At 47.4% G+C, this 25,535-nt stretch overlaps 1 protein-coding gene across 4 annotated transcripts; it reads right to left on the bottom strand.

Annotated features, from left to right (window-relative positions):
- Positions 1-745: 745 nt before the first annotated feature.
- BRPF3 (bromodomain and PHD finger containing 3) lies at positions 746-24,797 on the bottom strand. Of its 4 annotated transcripts, none has more exons than XM_057384240.1 (13): positions 23,787-24,796; positions 16,870-18,272; positions 15,763-15,919; positions 14,280-14,411; positions 12,248-12,376; positions 11,588-11,900; positions 10,266-10,529; positions 9,609-10,106; positions 7,906-7,999; positions 6,764-6,861; positions 6,070-6,167; positions 4,481-4,635; positions 746-3,306 (listed from the first exon to the last, which is right to left on the bottom strand). In XM_057384240.1, the coding sequence occupies exons 1-13, from the start codon at positions 23,859-23,861 to the stop codon at positions 3,123-3,125; spliced, it is 3,600 nt and encodes a 1,199-aa protein (XP_057240223.1). In that variant the 5' UTR covers positions 23,862-24,796; the 3' UTR covers positions 746-3,122. The 4 variants fall into 4 exon arrangements, with proteins under 4 accessions (XP_057240223.1, XP_057240224.1, XP_057240225.1 ...); XM_057384241.1 differs by lacking the exon at positions 23,787-24,796 and adding an exon at positions 22,944-23,484; XM_057384242.1 differs by lacking the exon at positions 23,787-24,796 and adding an exon at positions 23,119-23,484.
- Between the last annotated feature and the right edge of the window lie 738 nt (positions 24,798-25,535).

Raw genomic sequence — 25,535 nt, 5'->3', positions numbered from 1 at the left:
AGCTGCAGATATTTTTACCCCAATGTGTTCCTGCAGTTGGCCCTGCCCGAGGTGTGACAGGAATGCACATCTCGAGGCATCCCTTGCAGGAAGGGTTTGGGCAGGGAGAGGAAATGGCAGCTCCCGGGAGTGTTGGAGGAACAGGGTATCAGTGCTGGCAGCGCCTCCCTGGGCCCTGCAGGGCAGGGCTGACCAGGAGGAGCCATCCCAGAGCCGGGGGTGACCCTGCCCAGCGCTCAGTGCAGCTCTCCAGCGCTGTCCCCACATCCTGGGGACACATCCTGGCTGGTCCTGCCCTGGGTGCTGTTCAGTCAAACCAACTGTGGGTGCTTTAAGGGGCTCTTTTGGGCAGAACATCTGTCCTGAGCCAAGGGCTGGGTTGGGAGGGYGTGCAGGGATGGATCTGGGCCATCCTGGGTTTCTCCCAGCGCTCCTGCTGGGCCGTGAGGGCTCTCCTGGCAGCTGCTGGAGGCTCCCAGTCCCATTTTCCCTTCTGTTCCCACTGGGAGGAAGCAGCAGCAGTGAGGCTGAAGCGAAGCATGTGACAGGCAGAACCTTGTTGCCAATAAAACTCCAAACAGTATCTCAAGAAATCACTTTCCTAAGGTGGAGTTGTTTTTCCCAGGCATTTGGACTTTATMTTTGTGTGTGCCTTTTGTYGTTTTTCTCTGAGAGACARACCTGATTTAATTTAACATGAATTAAAAAAAAAAAAAAACCCAAAATAAAAAAATTGCAAAAACTCCTAAAACACACAAAAACCTCCCCAGCATACCCCACCAGTGCAAGGTGGGACCCTCCATGCAGCACCCAGCGTGTCACCACTGCACAGGGAACAACCTCACCCACAGGAGATGGTCCAGGCAGGACAAGAAAACCCTCCCTGTGTCWCTTCCCTGTCGTGGCTCTTCCCACCTCAACCTGGGACCACTGGGATGATTAAAAGCCATCAAGGTAAGTTTTGGATTTCAGGACAACGTTAGCAAGAAGGACTCTTTCTGAGGGTGGTGTTTTGTTTTGGGTTTTTTTTTTCCATACATTAGAACATTTATTTCTCAGAGAGAAAATATAGTCTCAGACAGTCAGATTATAGTAGGTAAAATTAGCTTTTTCTTTTCTTTACAAGCATAGATTTTCTTATTACTTCTCTTATACCATCTGATATAAACAATTCTAGAAAGCAAATAAACTCACTTTCTACAATAAATAGAGCAATCTGTGCTTTACAGCAGAACTGACAGTAACATTTAGGTTCTGTAGCAACAACAGGRTATCAGCCAATCCAAATTCTAAAATCATTTAAAAACCAAACAAAACGGGAAAAAAAATAAAAAGACCAACTCCCAAGACCTTAAAACATATACACAGGTCACTAGTCCACAGCTGAGCTACCACCTGGAAAAGTGAATGTTCCTTTAAATAAATTACACTGTGTGCATATAAAAGACCCAGCAACACAACTGAGGACTTCAAGAATGGTGACAATAKGTCTAAATAATTTAGAACATTTTACAACTATATACACAACATCCTTCCCTAGCCACACTCCATGGGCATTATTATCACTATTAATATTTTTACAAACTCCTATGCCCCATCTCTATATGTTACAGGAATCTTAAAATTCCTTCAAATGCAGTTCCATGCCCCAATGTATAAGAAGTGGTATTTTAAAAAAGTAGAGCAAGTAGAAATGGCAGTGATTACTCCCTACTATTCATTATCATTAATTATTATTATTATTTTATTATTATTATTTTGACTCCACATTCTCTTCAGTATGAAAAAGTTAAAAATAATAAAAAAATACTGAGTTAAAAAGCAAAATGATGATATTCAATCTACAATCTTGCTTTGCACCTTTGGCTCTTTAAAATGGGAAAGCAAAGAGGGATATGCAACAGAAGAGATCAGAGAAACCTTCAAGTCCTTGGCTAATAGAAAAGATTTAGTCACCAAGTTTCCAAACATCAGTTTGTCCCTGTTTTTTTTGTTTTTTTGCAATGCAAACCCAAAACAACAGGGATTGTCTGGGTTTCCTTGGATGACAACACCGGAGACCCACACACCAGGGAAGGATGTGCACGTGTGGGAGAAGGTGAAACAGCAGAAGGGTTGTGTGCTCTGTCAGTGCTTGGTTTCAGTCCCAAATGTGTCACAGGAAAACATTAGGGGAGACAGAAAAGAGGGGGGGAAAAAGGAAGAGGAGCCTTACACCAAATGTGCATAAACCAACACAAAAGATGCATCTCCCTCCAACCCTGATCAACCTCAGTGCCTGCAAAGCTGCTCCAGCTCATTAGACACCTCCAAAGTTACTTCTTYAAAAAAAGGAAGTTCTCTTTCCTTAAATACTGTGCTAAGTCATGATATGAAATGTTACTGCATCAAGCAGGGTCACAGAAATCAGAATTGAAATGTGAAACTACAAAAGAAATTTCTAGGACATACATGTAGACACAGATCAGGTAATTTGATTTTCATCTTTAAAGCTCTGTGCATCTGTGCATGTAACTGTGTGCAGGGGGGGGAAAGGTTACTGAAATCTCAAGCTTTTCTAAATGCAGTGAGAGAAATCTAACCATGAAAAAACGATGTAYATAGGCAGGAAAATCAAAATCCAAACTCCCAGCTATGATTTTGTGGGGGTTTTATGTGATAGGACAATGTCTTTTAAAGAAAAATGAGAAGGCYGATGATGGTTAGGGTAAATTTGGCACAAGAAAGTCCAGTTGGGATTTCTTTAAAGAATCCTGGTGGTGTCAGGTTCCCAGGAATCACCTGGGCCTGGCTGACAACGCAAACCCCTGGCAGCACAGGGGARGCAGGGGCAGGGGACAGTGCATGAGGTCCAAACATCCAAGTGCTGTGTGCTCTGCTCACTGCAGCAACTCACCTTGGCTCCTGTCAGCTTCTCCTACCTACCTTACTCCCTGTGGACTACATTTCATCTCCTGCCAGCTCTTCAGCGAGACACATTCAGAAGGAAGCTGGACAAGGGTTTTTTTTTTGGCACATTTCAGGGTACTCCGAGGAGTGCTGACAGCTGCTGGAGATGCTCCACTCTGCCAGTGCAGCGAGCTGGAGGTGGGGAGGAACAGGAGGCCTGGCCACGGTGTCCCTCACAGGTAGGGGGCYGGGAGGAAGGGATTGTCCCCCTGCACCCGGCTCAGGTGGATCATGGCTCGGTCRTAGGCCACCTGCACCGATTTGCGGATGCTGGTTTTGCGTCCCTCCATCATCTTCAGCTTGTCCATGGTGTCATCCACGCCCAGGGGAAAGACTTTGYCCCGTGGCAGCCACTGCCTGCAGCAGAGAGGAGTGCAAAGAYCTGTCACCTCCTCCCCAGGAACAGTTACACTCATGTAATCTATTTATTTATCATGAACACCTCACAATGATGCTACAAATATTTCAATCTCTGCATTTGACATAGAAGAACCTGCCTGAAAATTGGTATGTRTTGCTTTAAACTTCCAGTGGGGAGTTGGCAATTTATCCTTCAGATAATCATCTTAAGTTGAACATTTTAGCGTAATTTTTTGCTACATGATAAACCAGCTCCTACGAATAATTTACTGCAACCAGCAGCCCACTTCAGCTCTGAAGACTTTATGAAGTCTGGTGGCTTTTCAAAGTTTAGTAATAAACTTAAGAGCCTAAAATCCTATTGCACTTTAAGTCTGTGGAATTTCAGTGTTAATTGCAATGGGAATCACAATTTGACCTTTTAGGGCAAACTTTCAAGGCTCTYTTCTTGAGGTCCTTACTCAAGGCTTTCAATGCTCCTTGGAGCACAGGAGAAACTCAGAAATTCCTGTATTCCTGTGTGGTAATTTTAAGGCTTTTCACTGGTTAATGCCTATTATACCTGGCTGGGTGACATGTGAGCATAGTCAGCAACTAATGCTAACATCAGCAGATTCATCCTGCCTGAAGCACAACAACAACAAAAGGCCTTGAGATATTTTTCTTGCTTTGAACCTGTGTGCTTACACCTACATTTTCCATCTTAAACAAAGATCTTGATTTGAAAACTGCTGGTGCTCAGCACCTCTGAAAAATCAGCCGAGACTAAATATGAAACAAACCCAGCATTCAGAAAATGTTAGCCTGGAAATTTTTGGCAAATCTTTTGTGCAGCATTGGAACAAGCTGCTGGTGTTCTRAAGTCAAATGTTCTCTGCAATTTGCTGCAAATTGGCTCTTCATGTGCCTCAGTATTTTTGTGGTGATGTGAGCTCTGGGTGAAGGATGCTGGACTGTTCCCTGTGGAAGTGGAACTGTCAGATGTTGTGCTCTTGGGCCAGGAAAAGCTGGCTGTCTTCCTTATTTAGACTCCTCCTGACTGCTGCATGTTTAAATTCCCCAATTTAACATCATCATAATCCCTGTATGTTCCCACATCCCAAAGATTATGTTAAACCTTCCCTCTCTGCAGCAGCACTCAGCACAGCCCTATCTGCACACACTCACTCACCAGGTTCTCTTGTTGTCAAAGAAAAGGACAAGGAAGAGCTTTTCTCCTGCCTCTCTCTGCCTCTGCTCCCCCAACTTCAACACATCCATKGGTGGCACCGGGATGGGGACTCCATTGTGGAGCAAACCCTCGCGTGGCATCTTGGGGTCGATTATCTGGAGACACAGGGAGAGGACATTTAACACGAAACCCTTCCAAGAAATCTAAAAAATGCATTATTTTTTTCTGGTGTTTCAGTTTTTTCAAGCTAGAAAAATAAGTCTGCTTTGAGTGGGTGAGCAGAATTGCTTGTTTTGTTTCAGTGTCTCTTTCTAAAGAATTTTCGACCTTGAGACTTCCCCTGTRGGGGGGAAACCAGTCAGGCCAAAAGCCAGGCATCCAATCCTAAAAAAGGGAAAGGATGAAAGTGTGAAAATGAATTCTGTGTGGCTGTAGATTATTTACTCTAATGGGGAATTCAGCACAAACTCAGCATTATTGTGCTCAGCAAAGGATTTCCCTCCCTCACTCCAAACTCATGCAATAAATGTAATGCTCCTGATGTACTCCACAGGCAAAATGTGATTTCACAACAGCTCTGTTCTGGAACAACTCAGTTGACATTGTTCAGATTGACCCTGAGTCAGATGAGAATCAGGCCCAATGTTCTGAGAGAGCTGACAAGCAGTGCTGGCTCCATCAAGCCAGGGGAACACAGACTACAGTAATTTTGAAGACAAGTCACAACAGATGCATCAATTCTCCCCAAGTAAAGCAGAAATGTCCATGTTTGTGCTATGTCAGCACAGGAGGAGAAGAAAACAGCAGAGGGTGGCTGYAATACTCAGTCTGTTCTTCTTCACCTCCTGAGGGTTTGAAAAGGTAGATTTGCTTTGACACTGGCCATCTGTAGGAATTTATTAAGACATTTGACCACCACAGCAGGCTGCCATAAAAAAGGTTTTTTTTTGGAGGCAGTCTCAGTGGCTAAATCCATTCTAAGCCACAGTTTAACTCTGGCTGTAGCCATGTGGAGAACTAAAAATGCTTTASAATAAGAGCATGGATGAGGGTCACACTTGCAGCAGAATCTGCCCTTTTTGATGGCATTAATAGATAAATATCCAAAGACAGATAAACTGTAAGAAGTAATATTCAAAGGACTAATACATGCATATATGCTCATATTTAAATTAAATATATGGTTGCTGCAAGAGGATCTAGACATGACAGGGCCAGCTGGGCACCTACATATGGAGCTGTGCTCACTAAACAGGAAAATGTGCAGGCAGCAGAACCTGGTGCCTGCATTTATAAAATTTAGGTCTTCTCATTCCAAAAGTACTGATTATTTTCCTCAGAGGAGAGGAGAGTGAAAAGAGCTCCTACCCCTGACAATGAGAGACCAATGTTTTACGAATCCTCTGCAAAGCTCTGAAACAATGAGCACAGGGRAAATTCACCGTGCAAAGGAGAAAGAAAARAATAAAAAAGCACATACTGCRTTATTTTGGGAAGATTTCCYTTCCTGTCTGGTTACRCTGCACAGTAACAGGTTCTGGGCTCCCTGAGCTGTAATTCAGGCTGTGGGAGAGCCAGAGGGCACTTACCAAGGCAGGGTAGGARGGGTAACCACGGCACTTGGCCCACACGAGCTCCAGGGGCTCCAGCTCAGCCTGGCTCTCAAAGGACATCAGGAGAGGCCTGCCTAAGGGACAGCAGGAGACAGAGCTTAGGAYACTGCTACCAGCCAGGGGGGTATGAAAACACAAGGAACCACACTGCCAGCTAACCCAGGCCTCACTCAAATAGATCAACTCCTGCAGTACTTAAAACAYACTGACAGGACAAAATGGAAAAACATTTATTGTTTGTACCTACATGCATTGGGTGTTTATGATAAAATTTAGCAGGTGCCAAGCTCCAGCCTGGCCTCAAGGGATGTGTAGAGCCTTCTTTATGCCCTATCAATAGTAAGATGAAGCCACAGTCTCCTAAATCATGGGTTGGTACATGCATGTAGCTTCWCATGAAGTCTTCCATACAGAAATGTTCATCAAATTGAGTCACTGAAATCAAYGGCCCTACACAACAGCCCAACAGAAAGGATCCCTCCAAGGAGAACACWGGCACAGGCAACCAGGAGAGGTGAAAGCAGGAAAACCTTTTATGTAATAACCTAAATCTGTAACAAAGCAGGTAATAATRCCCAGGCAGGTCAGTTTGTGCAAGTTCCTGGTGTGCTTTGTGTTCCCCCTGGTTCAGGTGAGGGCAGAGCAGGGGGTGCTGGGCAGCAATTCTCACCTGAGCCACTGAAATCAGAGTCTCCATTCACCCCTTCCAAGAAGGGMACCCGAGAAAGAGCCGGCTTCCCTCGGCTGCGCTTGGGAGGCACCAAACCACTGCCAGGAAGAGGTGGAAAAGCAGGGCATTAGGAGAAAACAGATTATTCTTGAAAACAAAGACCATGGATTCCCTGAATCTGTTTAAAATACTGGAAAATTGCTGCACTGGTGCATCACTGACATGAAAACAACACTGAACACTTGAGCAAAATGTGATTTCTTCTGGTGAAAGCACACTGGACATCATCCCAGCTTCCCAGATGGGAAGGCATCACAGAAACCCAGCTGTAAACGTGAGGAGGAAACCCAGTGAAGACTTCACACCTGAGAGTGGATCCAATGATGCCTGGAGCTTGCATGAGCTACACCATTTGTGTACAGAGTTGAGAGGTGACACAGCAGCCCTCCAGTACAACTCCAGTRTGACACTGGACTTTGTCAGCCCATATCCTGAACATCCTTTCACCCCATTACTACAAACATAGCAGAAAATGGACTACCTCCACCTCAAGCAATCATTTTTTCACATATTGTAATTTTTTTTTTCTTTTAGTTTTCTAATAAGCAACTTATTGAGAGTGATTTTGGTGCTGAAAGRCTGGAGAAAAAGTAGGAAACAGAGCTGTTCCTAAATAGAGTGATTGTACAAGTTATCCACAAGACATCAGAAAATGTCAGGTGTTTCTCTAAGTCTGTTCAGTCATGTCCTAAATGCCTAGTTCTGCTCTTAAACTGCTGAGAGGGAGAAAGCAGCAATTCAGTAGGTGGTACAAGTTCASCTTTACCTGCAGTGCTGAACTGAAAATCTGAATTCAAGTTTTTTCTGGTTTTGATTCTCAAGAACCACAAATCAGCAGAGAGGATGTGTGTGCACTGAGAAAGGGAGGTGCAACACACACCCACTTGAACACTCAAGCACTGCTTTTGGGACCTTAAGAGGACAGCAGGAAAAAAAACCAGCTTTTTGTCTTTTACCGTCAAACACACAAATAAGTAACAGTTTTGGCTGGGTTTGAAACTAAGTAGTCAAAGAAAAGAACCTGAGAGATGAATCCAGACACAGAAGGTGTTCCAGGGAACAGTTTTACATGGGGCACTTACCTGCAGGGTTCAAACACCCGCCCACTGCCCAGGGCAGAGCTGCACTCAGAGTCAGAGCCACTCTCTGCATGTTTTGCAAAGCCATTGGTCACTCCTGCAGAGGAGACAAATGGGAATGACAAGGAATGACCCCTCAGAGTATCCCCAAGCCCAGAGCAGGCACAAGAAGCCAGGAGACCATGGCTTTCCCCACCCATGGACCCACCACCCTCAAGCTCCCATGGGCTCACAAGTCCAACAGCCACACAAAGGGCAGATTCACGGCAAAACCTCTGTTGTTGTTTCTAGCTGTAAATATGGGATTGTCACAAAGAGCTCATTTCTGGGAAACACCTTGTAATGAAAATGACCATCACACTGATGCTTCTGCAGTAACACARATTCACCAAACACTCCCTCCAGGTAGGAGAAATCAATTGTGTTTGAAATTGTGAAAGGAGCAGAAGCTGAATCACAAAAGCAGTGGTGCAACTCAGGAAAAGGCCAGCAATGCTGTTTCAGCAGAGGAGAAATGTCACTACCTATTATCAGTGATTTTCCAACACCCTGCCTTTATTTTCCTGTTTTTTTTTTAATATCAGCCTCTTACTCTGACCTCTGTCCAGTGTGGATGACAACTTTCTGTTTAATTACCAAGAGATGATGATGGCAAGTCCCTCAACTCTTTGGAGAAGTCATTTGTGCTTCCTTTAACTTGTCCTGACAAGTCAATCCCCACATTCCATTGCTTTCCTCCCACTCTCAATATTCTTGCAACCTTATGATAGCCAAATATCTATAAGATAACATTTAAGGTGTAGGCTAAGTCAAACCTTACAGATGGGAACTGTCCCACCATGGTTGTTCACACAGAATTAAAAACAAATTACAATGCTGTCACTCAGATGCTCCTTTCCTCTTTTGTCTTTACAAATTTCATCTCAGCTGCTTATTCTCATTTGCAGATCTAATTTTAAAAGAAACTTGCTTGGTATTCCCATTAATTTTATTTAAACTCCAGAAGTGATTTCAAAGTAATGTTTCAGTTACCCCACATTGTGAACACTTCCAACCAAAGTATCAATTCTGCAGCAGGAAGCTCTCACTCCTAAAAGTGACCAAGTGACCAAGCCAACACAAATCCTTCCACAAGGGCAGGAATGCCAACACCTCAGCCAGAGGCTCCAGCCAGGCCACTGAACAGCTCTGGGCACTTTGGCTTGCCCTAAAAAAAATGGAAAACTCCCTCCAACAGCAGCCCTGTAGACTGGCAAGGAGCAGAATTACTTGTGACTCCCCTGAGCTTCACCTTGGTACCTTTAGATGTCTAAAATGGAGGTGACTTCAGTTGAGCTAAGATACCAAAACCAACATGTAAGGTCAGTGGAGAAGTGCAGCTTGTTACAGACATGTCTTGTCTGCCCTATTTTAGAAACGTGAAGACGTGCAGCTTTCACCAAGTGCATCTGGTTATAAGGACTGGGCTCTCCCCTAAGCATAAAGTCAGTTCCAGGAGTGTACTTTTGATGCAGAAGTTTTTACTCAGCCACAAGAATTCCCTTTCTCAGCCCCATCTCACAGTTTCCAGAAGGAAAAGAAATCCCAAGGAACTACAGAATTACAGAATCAATTAGAAAAGACCTCWGAGATCATCGGGTACAACCTCTGTCCCACCAGCACCATGTCAGCTGTGGCACTGAGTGTCACATCCAGCCCTTCCTYACCTCTCTGTCCTGCCTGCCTGGGTGCCTTCTCCCCACTGCTGTCGCTGCAGGTCCTGCTCTGGGGCCGTTTCCGTGCCTGTCGCTCCCCGTCAGGGCAGGAGGGGGAGAGCTGCCCACTCTGCCTGTGCTCCTCCCCGTTCTCCAGGGCACAGTCCAGACCCCTCTGCAGCTTCACCCCGTTCTTGGCTTTTTTAAAAAGGACAGATGTCCGCCGGCCCACGCTRCTGAGGGAGGCACTGGCAGGGCTGTCTGCAGGGGGCAGGGCCAGGCCGTTGAGGCCGTTGTTGGACAGCAGGCGTTGGAAAGCCTGGCTCTCCTGCTGCAGAGCCTTCTTGTCAAAGAGGTCCCTGTCCGACACTGTCCTCTTCAGCTGGTTCAGGGATCTGCTGTCACTGATGGGTTTGAGTTTTGGAGGGTCCTGCAGAGAGTCCAGCTCTGAGAGGGTGGGTGCAGGTCCTGTGGGCTCCAGGGTTGGAGGGTGCGGGAGCTTGGCGCCATCTGGAATTAAGAATAAAGAATCTGCTTGAACATTTCAGGAAGAATTATTCCCAAAACTACCAACAGCCATTCCCATCTTTCACTGAGRTCACAGGAGAAACAGCAGGCTTTGACTGCTGACATGCACTAGAGAGCTGGAACCAACATCCTGCTGCTCACCTTTCTCCYCTTCTTCATCCCCTTCCATGGACGTCACCTCCAGCCCCTCCTGTGGCACGGTGTCCCCGTTGGGCAGGGCYTTGCTCTGCTGCTGGGCCAGTTTGTGCCGGAGGGCGTTGATCTCGCGCCGCAGCAGCCGGATGCGCCGCGTGCGGGCGCCGCTGGAGCGCATGGTGCTCACCGTGTCCAGCTTCTCCAGCAGCTCCTTCAGCTGCGCCTCCAAGGACAGGTGAGCCCGGTTCTCTGGGACCAGGATGTTATCCACTGCAGCACAAGGGATGGAACAGTGAAGGGAAGGAGTGAGGCTTCTTGAAGAAGGATCTGGGGCCAGTGCCAGGTCTCATTCCCTCTGATGTTACCCATGAATCAATCGCTTTAGCCTGGGGATTTAGCAGTCAATAGCCTTGGAGCTCAGACTTCCTTTAGGTAAAAAGCAGCTGATTTAACTTGCACWGTCCTTCAGTTCCCAGGGGCAACAGTGGAAGGATGTGTGTCTACACCCCACACAAAACACCWCTCAGTCTAGGCCCTTGTCAGAAACCTATTTCATTGTCAGATGAAATGACAAAAGCAGACCACAAAYGGAAGTGGCCAAAATAAAACCTGTTTGCCATTGCTCTGGCTCTGCTGGAGAGCTGGCATCTGCAGGAGCAGGATAGGCAGCTGAACACCAACACAAATTTCATAATGACTGTCCATCTGCACCCAAGAGGGCTTCAACATTTAGGAAGCAGATGGCACACTGCAAGCTCTGTGAGCTTGATGACTGTACTAAGTTTAACCAAGTTATTCAACCAATGCTTTGGAGCTGCTTCTCAAGAGGACTGTGGGAAWGGATGGGGTCATGGTRGGAATGGAAAGTCTCAGCTAGAAGRACTGCTTGGATCCCARGACCTTGACCCCATCACCCCCTCCCAGCCCTCAGGACTCCATCTAACCCAGCTGCTGTAACATCTTCCCAGTTTACAATGAAATGTATGAGCTTTCCCCAGAGCAAAAAATCCCAGATCCACCTTCATGCTGCCCTTTAAAACAGCGAGTTCGTACCACATTCCTGGCACAAATCAAAGAGTGGGGAGTTTACAAGGCTCTTCCAAGCCAGACATGCACTAAGAGAGCTGGAGCTAAGCTGCACCTAGCTCAGAGTGCCCAGCTCACCTGAAATCTCACTCTTTGAGTTTCTACAGGAGTTAGACATGTGCCTAGGTAAACAGATGGATGGGAAAATTCAGCGCAGAAAGATTTCCATGCATGCTGAACAACACRCTCACAACTAAAGTTACGATCTACCTGAGAGAAAAAAAACATTAATAATTACTCACCATCCTCCCAAGAAAAGCGGTAAAAGTCGTGGGGTTTGGGCGACTCAGGCAGGTGAATCCCCACGCCAGTGTCAAAGCCGATGCTTTCGGCCTGGCGCCGCGCGTGACGCAAAATCGCTCCCCCAAGGTCTCGGAGCCGGACAGCTGCTCGGTGGAAAATCGTGTCTTTAGCATTATACCTCATGCAGTTGGCAACTATAAGGTTAAAGTCTTCCTCAAACTCATCCACGGTTCGGTAGAGGTGGGACTCCAGCTTCCGCCTCATGGTGGAAAAATCCATTGGGTTGGAAATGAATTCCAGGTAATCTGGAACCTAAACATATAAAACCTGTACAATTACAAAAACCATTTACTAGCCAACCAGAGCGCACCCATCACAAGCACTCTTAATGCCCTTTCCACTGGCAAGGGACAGCAACAGAACTTCATTTCTGTGTCATCCAGGCAGACACACCCTGGCTCTGCAAAATATTACTAGTCCAAGATGTGCTAAAGATTCCAGAAAAAATGCCCTTTTATTGGCCTGGAAGGATACACACAGCATGAGTCCTTTYTGAGACATTCTTTAGTCCACCAGCAGCCTGGGACAAGTTGTTTTGTGCTTTTGCCCAGTAATATCTCATCTACAACCCAGTGAACACCTCTAGGAAAGAGACTTGCCTCGTTCAGGTTGACAGGCTCTGTGAAGATCTGGGCAGCATCCTTCTCCTGCAGCAGGTCCAGGGTTGTGCGCAGCAGCACATTGAACGGGGTCAGCTGCAGCTCCATGGCAGCCTGCTGCACCTTCACCTGGGAATGGGAACACAGCCATCAGGGCACTCACTGAGGACAGGATCTGTCAGTGTCTTCCTCCAGTTTCTTCTGAATCATCCCCCCAGCTTTACTGAGTGGTGGAAACCTCAGGCCAGCATTGCTGCAAACACCTTGCACTCTCCACATGCAGGATGTACATTGCCCAGTCCAACTGCACAGTCCAATCCTTTATATCCTCCTGTTTATTCAATCTCATAAAGTCAAAACAAGAGGAAAGCCCAGGAAAATAAAAGATGCTACAATTAAAAGTTAAAGCAGGCTTTTCATGCCTGGCAAATTATCCTGGAGAACTCCCTGCCTCAAGATATCATTCTTATGCCAATTAGCAACTTTACACAAAAATTAAAAGTATACAGGCATTTACATGAATAACAACATCCATAATCAGACCAGAGAGCAAAAACAACATTTAAGACATAAGCTCTCAGACTTCAAGGCAGAAACCAAACAACAATGGTTAGATGTCTGCAAATTCCTAACACAGTTTCTTATATCCTTTAGGAAGTCTCTAATACTACTTCAAGCAAGCAAGTTGTAGCACTGAAAATCTCTTACACTGAAAATCTATTCAAAGAACACTGGAACAGGATAAAAGTATTTGTTTGTCCTTTAGCATCTTCATTTCTTTGATCTTATAATCACTCGTTATGTCATTAAATCAAACTTCAATAACAAAGGTAAGCAAGTCTGTTTACACAAAGCAAAGAGTATTTGATGTGCTCAGCAACGAGACAGCATCAGTGAATGAATACAGGCAGATAGAAAGACCACATTTTTCCCCCAAAACAGGAAAGAAGGCAAACAGATGCAACATTCTGGAGCATCCTTCTCCACTCACCTAAAAGATGGGCTGGGATACAGCCCAAGTAGATACACTTTCCTGTGATATTCTATCTTTTTATAAAGCACATCATAGTTTTCACAAGCTTTTATGGATTTACCCAGCTGTGATCAAGATATCAAAAGCAAACAAAGCCCAAGAATGCTTTTTTTTTTATCCTCCTACCTAAAATATGTTCACACAGCAAGCAGAGCTGAACCACGGATGTAAATTAAGGACAATGCAGCAAATGAACCATCAAGAGGACTCCAGAAAAGCTGTAGGTAGTTTCTGGCCACAAAAAAGTTGCTCTCAGAGGAGCTGTGCTCACAGAGGATGCTGCTTTTCCTCTCCCTGCAGACAGCCTGAAAGCACCCAGGCAAGGCCTGAGGCCACATGTATGGGCTCAGTGTGTGCCCAGTGAGCCTTTCCTGAAGATGTCCTTGAGGATACTCCAGCCAGAGCACACAGCTGGGGGTGCAGCAACCAACGAGGTTGGGACAGCAAGGAACCTGCACGGGCAAAGCCAGCAAACATTGGAAGCAACTGGTGCAACTTTGGAGATGTGAACACAGCTCAAAGAGGAAATTTAGTAAATGGCCTTCATCTTACAACTTTTTCTTCTAAGAGAACAAACCATAGGAATTTTTAGCTTTAGAAATTGAGAGCTGAATTGTGATTTAGACCTCTCTCCGGGGTAGGTGTTACCGAACTCAAATAATTGTGAAAGGAGACCTAACGTCTACTCTGCAAAACACTTGGTCAGTGCCCAGAAATAGAAGGGGTTCTGTAGGTCAGGAATCAAATCCACTATTAATGATGCAAATACATTTTCCCAGCACTCTGCAGTCCAGGCCTGGTTCTGAGGGCAGAGGCTGCACAGTGCAAACCCATGACTGGCACAGGGAGAGACGGTTCTGTATACCCAACAGTCAGAACCCATGAAACAAGGAAAAGGCTCCAGAAAAACTGTAATGCTCCTCCTCTGCCTCCTGAAGCACAGAAGGCTTGAATGGGGCTGAAGCTGAGTGCAGGGACTCAACAGCCAGAACTTCCTACCTGCTCCCGTTTGAGCTTTTCCCTCTTGCGGATGAGCTCGATGAGCAGCCGCGCCCGCTCCAAGTCATGCCGGAGCTTTTGCCAGTACTTCAGCTCTTCCTTCACTGCACTGGTCTTCTCATCCTGCTCCTTCTGCAAGATAGAAGTGGGGTGAGATAAAAAACACAACAGGTTTTTTGTGTTTCCTTTTTTTTTTTTAAGGAATCCTCTGTGACCTGCCTTTAGAGTCTTCCCCTTATTGCCTTGTCTCTTGCTCAGACCATGACCCCTCCTTAGTCCAGTGTCTAACAAAGAGAACAGCAGCTTTTCTACATTTTACCTTATCCATGAAATTAACCCAAATTATTCTGCAGCTTCACCCTGGGAACACACTTCAGTGCATGCTCATTTATACCCTSTCTGCTTTTCCATCCAAGTTTTATTAGAGGCTRGAATTCCTTCTGTGCATTGAAGCAGCAGCCCAAAKCATTTACAGTCTAAAGGGAAGGTAAGGGAGAAAAGAGCTATTCTTATCCTCTTTGTAACCAATAAGAAATAGAGCCATGGAGAGATATTTACCAAGAATGGCCAGCACTGGGAGATGAGCTCACATCTTCCAAGACACAGTTCAATGGCTTCACAACACAGTGATCCTTCCTCTCCTAAATCTGTGGATTTTTTAATGGTTTGAATGATACACCTGAAGTGCCTACCCTTTCACATGACTGCCAAGAGGCCAATTGCTTGATTGGTATATATTAATAGCACATTAGTTTTTAAGAACTTACTTATGGTAAATTGCCAATGCAATACACTGAGGACATGCTGCACTTTCCCAAGTTCAACACTGATGAGTGGGGAATAATTTTTTTATTTATCACCCAGAGCAGTCTTGTTGCAAACCAAAAGCGTATAAATTCTCTAACTATACTAAAAATAAACATYATATACAATCAGTAGAGTCCTACTSCTTCATTACTTCACCAACTACTTCTCATGCCAAATGCAGTGCTGCTTAATAGCACCAAGATCAAATGACTCTGATCTTGGAGATGCCAGCTCAAAAGATGAAGCAAGAAAGTCCAGAGCTGGTGATTATGTCTAAATTGCATGGGATGGACAAAAATTGAAGGTGTGGGAAGAATGACCAGAACTGGAATTTRGCCATAACTCTGGAGTTAACACCCATTTTCTTTACTCACTCACAAGGAATGTGGTTTTAACAYTCATCTAAGAGATCAGCCCACCAAGGGCCCATCACACCCTTGYACACCCTGACTCAAGGGAAAAACTCTGACCTGCTGTCTCACCAACACCAACTGCCGTGCCATGACGGGTATCAGCAGYTCTTCATGCATGAGCACCAGCAAGAGGAGACCAAAAGAGCCTTAAATCTGATCTTTTCACCCTCATTCCCCTCCTCAGCCATTTGTTAAGCTCATCTCCTCCTGGAACCCAAGCTCTGTGTCCTCCCACGAGAGATCAGCTGGGGAGCACCCAGTACCTGCTCGGCATTCCTCTGGGACTGCAGGTGTGAGTGCAGACGCCGGATCAGGGGCACCCCGTTCCTCGCCTGCCGCTTCAGCAGCCAGTAGTTGTGCAGCCTCTGCATGAACTGGTTCTTCCTCTGCAGGGAGAGCCCACTGCAAATCTTGTTCAGCCTGAAGGAAGCAAAGAGAGTCATGGAGCCAACTGTCAAGCAGTTGTGGCTTTGCACACCCTCGGGTTTCCTGATGAAGCTTTGTGGTGTTTGYCAATGCACAGTGTGAAATACATGTGAACTGGGACAAACTGGGATCTCCTCACCACTTTTCACACTGGAGGGTCCACCAAGCACTTGCCACAGCACAGTTAAAATATGAAATCATCAACTCAGTTCCAAGTCTTGATTTCAGAACTTCTTCCGATATTAAGAACTTTCTGGGGGCCATTCAAGTTAGATATTATTAAGCTGGAGCCTGGGAAACCAACTTGACAGGACTCCAAGGATAATAAATTTTAACCTATTTTAACCTTTGCTTACCATTCTYAGATTATACATGGTGCCTTATCAGCAGTTTTCAAAGCCTATCTGTTAAAATACCAGTGACACATCAACACACTTCCTAAGGCACCAAACAAAAATTCAGCACTATCTGGTTCTGCATGACAGAGAGCTGGGAGAAAAAATACAAAATTTCAGGCAAATATAAAGCTGCTTGCAACACTGTCAGGTTTGACATGCYCTGCAATAAAAGGAGGAATTAAGAAACCATGAGATTTAAAAAAATTTAATAGTGGGATGACCCCTACCTGCCTCCCAATCTGTAATGCCTGAAGTATTATAAAAACACCTTTATGGCAGATGGGTGTTTGCCATGAGGGACCACCACAGAGTCTGCATTACACAACAGCTTGGGATGGCTGCTCAGCAAAGCCAGAAAACCACAGTGACACTCAGGCAGAAGAAACACAGCCAAAATCAGGCTGCAGAGCACTCTGAACACAAGTTACAGTAATCTATAAGCCTTGACTGAAGATTCAGGGTTTCCAAGGTCAACAGTGAGAGGGACTGAGCCCTTAAAACAGACCTTCAGCTGCCCAACTCCTTCCCTAAACCAGCCACACTCACCTGTAAGAGGGAATCTGTGCAACAGTCACCACGGGCAYGGACGAACGCCCTTTGGTCACGTCACCAGGCTCCTTTTTGATCTTTTGCTTCAATTTCACTTGGTTCTTCTTCACAGACCCTTTGGGAGGGCCAGAACTGGCTTCCTCCTCTCCCTCCTCCTTCACAGTGACCTCCTGGCCATCACCAGCAGCAGCTGGGGACCCTCTTCTCACAGTCCCAGGCGGGGAGTGACTCTCACAGTAGGCAGTCTTGCGCACGGTGAACGTYGTGCCGTTGATGCCGGTCTCCCTCATGGGTTCAATCTTCATGAAGAGACCAGCTCTCTGCGCACAGGTGACGTGGAAGGCAGTGTAACAGTTCACCTTGTGGCATTGGATAGCAGCTCCCATGCCCTTCTGCTTGCAGATGCAGCATGTGAGCTTCCAGCGAGCTGGAGGGATGTTATTGATCCCTTCGATGGGCTCCAGGAACACAGTGTTTGCAAAGCAGACCTCTGGGATCCAGATGGCACAGACCACGTGAGCCCAGCGGCCRTCACTGGTCTGCTTGAAGGCTCCCCCTTTGTTTGGGCAAAGGACACAATCCACGGGGCGAGAAGGGGACTGTAAACAGCAGCGGCAAAGCCACTGTCCCTCGGGGATATAGGGCACACCGTAACACTCCTGGTGAACAGCCAGATTGCAAATGTCACAGAACAGGATGACATTGCTGTTGTGACACTCGTCGTCCATGCAGACACAGCAGAAGGCATCCTCATCGATGAGGGACTGCTGAGCYCCGTTGTTCCGGCTCTCAAGGTACGACTCCTTTTCCAATCGATCAACCAGCAGCTCAAAAGTGTCAGCAGAAACTGTTCCATAACCATCAGCCCTTCTCTTCTCRTTGACCATCTCCAGCCACACCAGATCCTCCTCATCCATGTCATACTCCACTTCTACGTCCAGGTCCTCGGGAGGTTTTTCAATGTACCGGTAGTAGGCAGCAGGGAGGGGAGGGGCTTCTGGCTGGCTGAAAGAGTCCACCACACGGAATTTGGGCTGGGGCAGGTGCAAAGACATCCCTGGTGCATGTTTGGAGCAGGACTCCTTCTTCTTGCCTTTGGAAGGTGCTTTCTTAGATTTGGAAGTGAAGAGGGGCTGCTCGCTGTTCTCCTTGTTGCTGTTGCACTCAGTGATGTCCTGGGCTGTCAGCTCATCCTCGGTGATGAGTTTCAGGGGGTCGTAGATGCTGATGCGATGGAGCCGCCCGTCAATGTCCACCTCCACGATGCGTTGGGCCTGTGCATAGGTCAGTGTYTCACGGGTGGGGGAGCACTTGAGGCTGTAGGGTGAGGGAGAACGCCTCCCCTCCAAGTGCTGCCGGCACCTCCGCCGAGGCTTCCTCATCCCTGTGGTCCAGAGTCCCTGTGACACAACAGGACAGAGAATGGTGTAAGGACAAGGGGACAAGCAAGAAGCAGCACAGATTGAAAAACTCACAGCAAATTTCAAGTCTCCAGCAATTTCAAGCTTGCTGAGTCTTTACACCTTAGATACAGGCAGGTATTTGATGTATCAACCATTTCTTGCAATGTGTATCAGAGCAATGCAGAGCACCCTCCAGCTTTCTCTGTTTGCACCTCAGATGTACATTCCACCATACCACTAGTGAGAAAAACTCAAAATAATTTGACAGCACAATATACAAAGAGTCTGCTGTGCACCCAGATCAGCAAACCACTCAAAATCCCTGAAATTCAAACAACACTGTTCACATCTGCTTGCACCATTCACATATTATAAGCTCACACAAATCAATGAGCTCTCCTCTGTTCTTTTGCCTGTGACTTTTCTCTTATATCTCAAAATGTGCTGGGTGTTTTCCAMGAGAAAAGGAATGCACTGTTCAGGTCTTATGAAAGCAGTTTCCAATTCATTTTTTTGTCAGCTCAAGATGAGAAAACTAGTGGTTCTCCCTCAACCCMGGAGGGAGCTCCTCCAAGTTTCACAGCTCAGGGTTGCCACCACCAATCCTTCCATTCCAACACCACAGATGCAAAAAAGCCCCATAATGAAAAATCACCCTCCAGCTTTGCTTTTCCTTCTCTCAGGAGTCACAAAGAGAACCAGGGGATGAACTGAGCAATGTAGCAGMTCCAGATGTGCATCTCTTCTGCTCTGCCATGAGGAAGCAAAAGGGAACAAGCAGCATGGATCCAAACAGACTTACAAGCTCTGGCGTTAGCCCCTCTGGAGCCACAATTCCTATCCATGCACCTGAGCCATCTGGCTATGGAGAGTCCACAGGAGAACAAGCAGGAAAGCAGCAAGACAGCTTCCAGCAGCAGGAACTGTGCAATGGCATTTGCTCAGAGCCTTAACAAAAAGCCCCAGCCAGCTCTGCCCGCACAAACTGCTAATCAGCAACCCAGATAATTAGCTGAGAGTCGGCTCCTGACATGAAGGAGGTGCCTGTCAGAGGGGAGCAGAGGAGAAGCCTGRGGAGATGGTCTGGGGGAGGATTCAGACATGGTGGCAGCAGCTCGGTGATCGCAGGGCGAAGGAGGGAGCTGGCAAAGGGGGAAGGTGGGGAGGAAGCCAAGTGAGTAATGCAAGAGAGAAGGGCAGAGTCAAGGATGGGAACATGACTTATGGGAATAAACGAGCTGAGGCTGAAAGAATTYGAAAAGGAGACAAAGGAAAGCAAATGTAAATTCTCTGTGAGAAGATAAGCCAGCCCAGAGCTTATCTGTTGCTATGCAGAGGCCTGAACCAGCACCTCACCCTCATTTAAAGCAATCCACATATTCAGACCCTTTCTGTGGGATCCAGAGACAAGAAAACACACTACAAACCCACAACTTGTACTTAGCYAATGCAGTATTTGTGCACTATGAAGGACATAGTTCCAGAAACTCTCAATTTTGTGAGTCACAGAAAGCAGCATTTCACAGGACCAGGACCTATAAGAAGSCCAAGCTTATTCCAGAAAGAAAGAACAAATTCTAGGAGCAATACTTTTTTCAAGTACTGGTTCTGTGAACCATGAGATTAAGCCATGACACCACCTATGTCTTAAGAAACAAACAGGATCTGGAAAAGGTTTCCAAACTCTTCCCTGCATCCACAGAAATAAGCTGCAGGTGACAGTTTCAGTGTGCACACCCATAATGATGGAGCCTGTAAATGCAATTTTACTTCAGATATAAAATAAAAGATGACAATTTCTACCTGTAAATATAAGTACCACAAATTTCAGGACCTTTGCTTTAAACCTTTAATCAGTCACTTGATCCACACACTGCAGACACTCAACTGTACTCATCCCAGCTGAGCTCCAATGGTTTCAATCAGTAGGAAAAAAACAATTTTAAAATGAGGGTATAAAGGGTATAAAGGCAAATTGATCATCAAATGAGAAAAAAACCAAACAAAACAGAAAATCCTGCTGAGAAACAGCTCTGTTACAATACAGGCCAGTATAAGCAAAGAAGATATTGGAAGCAAAAAGATATATGGAGGATAAAGTAATTATTATGAGCTCACCTCACTCCTCATTAATATTGTCTTCAGAAAAAATGAGGCAATAGCCAATTGCATGGAATGCTGAGGGACAAGCAAATTTCTGTGCAACGAGCACCTGGAGGAAGGGCTCTTTTATCTGTTGATGGGAAAAATGAGGGTGCAGGGCTCCTTTAGTGAAACAATTTGTGTAATTCTASAAAAATTACTCCAAAGTGGGCTTTGCACCACAGCAACCAACTGCCATAAAACAAACCATTTGTAAAACGCACAATTACTTAGCACTAAGAAAAAGCATCTAAWACACCATGGAAATTGCTGCCAGTGAGAGCTGAGTGCCTGGAATGAGACACACACTTGGATATTAGGAGAGACACCTCCAAAATACCTTGAAAGCAGCAACRAAATCAACTCAGACACGCTGAGCTGAGCACTGTGACCTTGTCTACAACAACAGAAAGTTCTAAGTGGCAACGTAGGAATGTTTTGGTTCCCTTGGCACGCTTGAAAACACCTCCCAGCTACACATAGAAAAGAAGCCCTGTGCAAACAGCACCTGTGCACACTGAAATGCTAAAGTTATTCGACATCAGTGCAGTTAAATGCTGTTTCAAGAGTTCCTTCAGGAGTGGTTCARTTCTCCCAAGCAGCAGTTTTCACACCTGTGGACAATAAACGGAGGGCTGCAAGAAGCAACTGAAAAACCAAGGCCACAAGAAATCCACCCATGCAATATTGCCTTGGCCATCTCCAAGGGTCATAAATCCTTTTCTCACACTGCAGAGGGCCTCAGGCTCCTTCCCAACTCTCCTTCACACTGCAGCTTCCAGCTGAACAACCAAGGATTTACTTTACAGCACCAGGCTCCTYATGTGCAGAGGACACAAGGCTGGAGCTCAAGGCAGTGCTGCTGGGGGAGTTTCCTGACCCTTTTTTTAGCATAGCTTGGTGATCCCAGYGGAAAACTAGGTCCCTCAACAATGAAGAACTTCAGTGACTTGCAGAAAAAAGGTCACCTGGACTTTRGTGAGCAGCAGCAGATGGGAACAACATAGCTCTCACTGGACTCTGGTGCACCACAACTACTGACAGTGGCTACAGCTCATATAGTCTTCAAGAGTCTGGAGTTTGTGGTTACCAAAGACTGCCTCTCTTTGGGACACAAAACCAAACATGAGGTCTGGAGATGTCCCTCAGCACTGCTCTCCTGCACCAGCAGCCACTCAGCTTTGTGCAGCCACACAAAGTGTGCCTATTTAAAACCCTCTACTGTGAAATGGGGAACAGACACCCATGGAGCTATTAAAGAAACACATCTGTAAAAGGAGGAAAAAAACAATTTGAGGAAAGAAAAACCTGAAACAGTTGCAGCCCCCTCTCCACCTTTTGCCAGCCATAACGCCATTGAAACTCCTGCTGCTCTCGACAATGTTCCTTCATGTTCCTGCTACATCTATGCTTGCCACGGGCCCATGTTCCCCTCATGCACCTGCCAAAGGTTTATACTCCTCACACCCACAYTGATGCCTACAACAAAACTGTCAGTGCTCAGCAGATGTCACAGAGAGCTGCTTGTCCTGCCGCACGAAGAGATATTTATCAATTTCCCTGATATCTCTGAAACCAAGTCAAGCTGATGGGAGATGCACYTGGCCTAGAGAGAGGCCCTCCCTCTGGATTGGGGAGGGTGCCACACGGGCTGTGGATGAAGTTTCAGGTAAAGTCTGGGCACAGCAACAGATGGCGTGTGCCATGAGCGGTGTCTGACCTCAGCAACAGTGCTCTGAGGGAACTGTGATATGCCACGAGCTGGGCCCGGACCTCAGCAGCAACTGAGCGAACTGTGACATGCCCTCAACTGTCAGGCGCCGGCGGGAGCTACTCTCRGGAGCTACCCTGGGCAGCGAGGGATCCCTGCAGGGAGCTCCAGTAGCAGCCACCGATCTGAGCCAAGGCACAGCAGGTATTCGGACAGAAATGAAACCGTCTCCGGGGGGAGAAGGCGATGAACCACGGCGGGACCRAGCCCCGRGCAKGGCCGGACCCAAGAGCACCCACCGCTCCCCCCGGCACCGCAACCTTCCCCAGAGAGCGGCMCCGCGCGGGGGCGAGCRGCGCGAGMGCAGCAGGGCTGGAAGGCTATTGGCTGCYGCCGCCGTCCATCACAGCTCCGCCACCAATAGCGACACAAGAATCTGCGGGACTAAGAGCGGGTGCGCTCGGCCCCGCCTGGGCCAATCGCGTGGGAGAAGGTGGGCGGCGCCCCCGCCGCGCCGCGAAGAAGGGGGGGCCAAGATGGCGGAAATGGGGGGGCCCGGCTGAAACGGCGCTGCCTGTTCCCCTGACCCGGGCGCTGGCCCCCGCCGTCCCCTCCTCAGCRAGGGGCCGCGGGCTGCTCTCGCCGCGCGGGGATAGAGCGGGGACGCGGGAGAGGTCCCCAGGCTGCGGCGCACCGGCCTAYCCCAGCTCCTTCCCGCCCGCCCGGTCACCTTCCCGCGACCCCGGCGCGGGGGTGTGTGAGGGAGGAGAGACCCCTGAAGGAAGGGTGTCGCGGYCTCCCGCGCAGAGCTTTACCTGGCCGACTCAGCGCGCCGCCGCCGCGGCTTCTCCACCGTTGCCGCCGCCTCCTTTTGGGGGGAATTTTTGTTTTTGTTTTTCTTTCTCTTTTTTTTTCTTTTCCTTTTTCTTTTTTTTTTTTTAAATTCTCTCCGCCTCCCCCTCCCCTCCCCCCTGGGGCGGACGGGCTCACCCAGCCGGCGGCGGGAGGGGAGGGCACAAGATGTCGGCTCCGTCCGCTCCGGCTACCGCCGCCTCCTCAGCGCCGCCTCCTCATTGCCGCTGCCGCCGCTTCTCCCGCCGCTGATCCCGCCGCTGCCGCTCCGGCCCCGGTGCCGCTTCGCCCCCCACCACCCTCACCTCCCCCCCCGCTCCCCCCCGGGGCTCCAGCGCCCCCGACGCTCTCGGTGCTGTGGAGGCGGGGGGGGGGGGGAGCAGGGGACACACGCTCAAGATGGAGGCGGCGGTGGTGGCGGCGGCGCGGGCCGGCCGAGCGGCGGGGAGAGGCGGCAGCCAGCGGCCAGGCGGGGGAGGGGGCTCCGCGCTCCGCTCCCCCCGCGGGCAGGCACCGCCCGCCCCTCCCCGGTGTCTTCCCACACCCGGGCCGCGCCGAGCGGGAGGCCCCCGGGGGCTGCTGGTGACGGGAGGGCGGGGGGTCTCTCCGCGCCGGCCTCATGGCTTAGGCGGGGGCCGCTACCCCCCGGCTCCCCTCCGGCTGAAGTGGCAGAGAGCACCTGGGAACCGCGGCCTCCTGGCGGCCGGAGACTGCTGCCCCTGTGCCTCGCCTGYCCCCCACATCATCCGCGGGGTTGGGGTTTGGGAGCTCCGGTACAGCCGTGCGGGCCCATCCCAGGCCGGTACCTCGCAGCCAGGAGCCCTCAGGCCACGGGAGATGAGGTGGGATTTTTGTCCCAGGCTCATTTGGGGTGTCTTCATCTCGGAGCCCCCTTTTTTGCAGGAGGCGTTGGGTCCCAGGAAGTACCCTGGAGCATCGCCAGGTGCCAGAGTCCAACCCAGCTACAYTCCCAGAGAACCTTTGCCTGCCACTGTTAGCCTAAACAACATCAAACAAACGATGTAAATAGCAAGAGGCTGAATTTAYTTTCTAGACCAATACTTCAGGTCCAGATGGTCTCCTCACATGCAGAGGTGTAACCGGGTGGAAGCGAGAGAGGGAATGAGGGGATTGAAGAAGGAAGAAGTTAGCAACTGAGATAAGTATTGAGATAGGCTCCCACACTTACTTTTTATAGAGCATGCCACATTCTTGGGCATATGTATGTTCCACCTCCCACTCTCCGCAGAGTATTGCATAATATCACCATCTGAATTTATAGAATTAACTGTTTTAGAAGGAAACAATGAATGCTGTTTTCCCTCATTTACAGTCCGACTGGAGATCTTTTGTYTTTTAACGTATGTTTACCATGAAATCTGAGAGCAGCCAGTCAGTGACGGTCTTTTTCGTAAAGTACTCAGGTTGGACTAGAATTTGTTGAAGCTTTAAATGCGAAGGAAAACATGTTAGTTACTGCTGAACAATCTTTACCTATCACCTTTGAAGTATCTGYTGTGTATATATGGTGTATCCCKTCTTACAAATCTACTATTTACACATCAAAACTTGGAAATAAACAATCTATTCCCGCCCTGCATGAAAAATAACGTATCAAAGATTTAGAAATAAAGTCCCAATACTCTCACTGATTTACAAAAGATTTCACCCTCAAMAAAACARCTRTGTAACAGTATAGTCCTAGCTGTGAAGGATAAAACAAAACCCAAAACAATCTATAGATGTTTTTGCTTGCTAGTTAAACAGTAAATAAAATAATTTCAATAATTGATGAGCAGCTTCAAAGGCTGAGAGAATTGGGTTTGTTCAGSCTGAAAAAAGAAGCTTTGGGGTGACCTAATTGCAGCCCTTCASTACCTGAAGGGAGCCTACAATAMAGATGAAGTGAGACATTTTACAAGAGCATGTAGGGACAGGGCAAGGGGGAATGGTTTCAAAGTAAAACCATTTAGATGAGGTAATAGGAAAAATATACTTCCTTGTGAGGATGGTGAGGCACTGGAACAGGTTGTCCAGGGAAGATTTGCCTGCCACATTCCTGGAATTGTTCAAGGCCAGGTTGGATGGAGCTCTGAGTAACCTGCTCTAGTGAAAGGTGTCCCACAGCAGGGGATTGTAAACAGATGCTCTTTAAGTCCCTTCCAACCCATGCCAGTCTGTGATTTTCCTTCTTTATGTGGGGATTTTAACTGGGTTTGACTTGAGTTTTTTTATATTTTCTTTTTTGTTTTAATATTATGAACTTTTACAAACTTTTTCATATTGACCTCAGTTTTGAAACTTTATACTCTTAAATTTGCACTGGAATTAGCTTCTTGTTCCCTATTAAGTCCAGTGGGATGACTTGTCCAGAGATGTCCAGACCTCTCTGATGACTGGGGGCCATGTGTTACAACATCAAAACAAGTTACTCATTATTTAGTTTTATATCAAAACTGTGGAACTAATGTGTTACTTGAAAAAAAAAACCAAAACGTTCTGAACTTCTCCCAAATCGCAGAGGCACAACTTAATTCAATTTCTTTGCTGTCCCA

This window comes from Malurus melanocephalus, unplaced genomic scaffold (genome assembly GCF_030028575.1).
Source record: "Malurus melanocephalus ecotype Western Australia unplaced genomic scaffold, MMel_1.1 scaffold_693, whole genome shotgun sequence".
Lineage (NCBI taxonomy): Eukaryota > Metazoa > Chordata > Aves > Passeriformes > Maluridae > Malurus > Malurus melanocephalus.
Note: the sequence above shows the minus strand (reverse complement) of the source record. Positions and strands in the feature narration are given on the sequence as shown.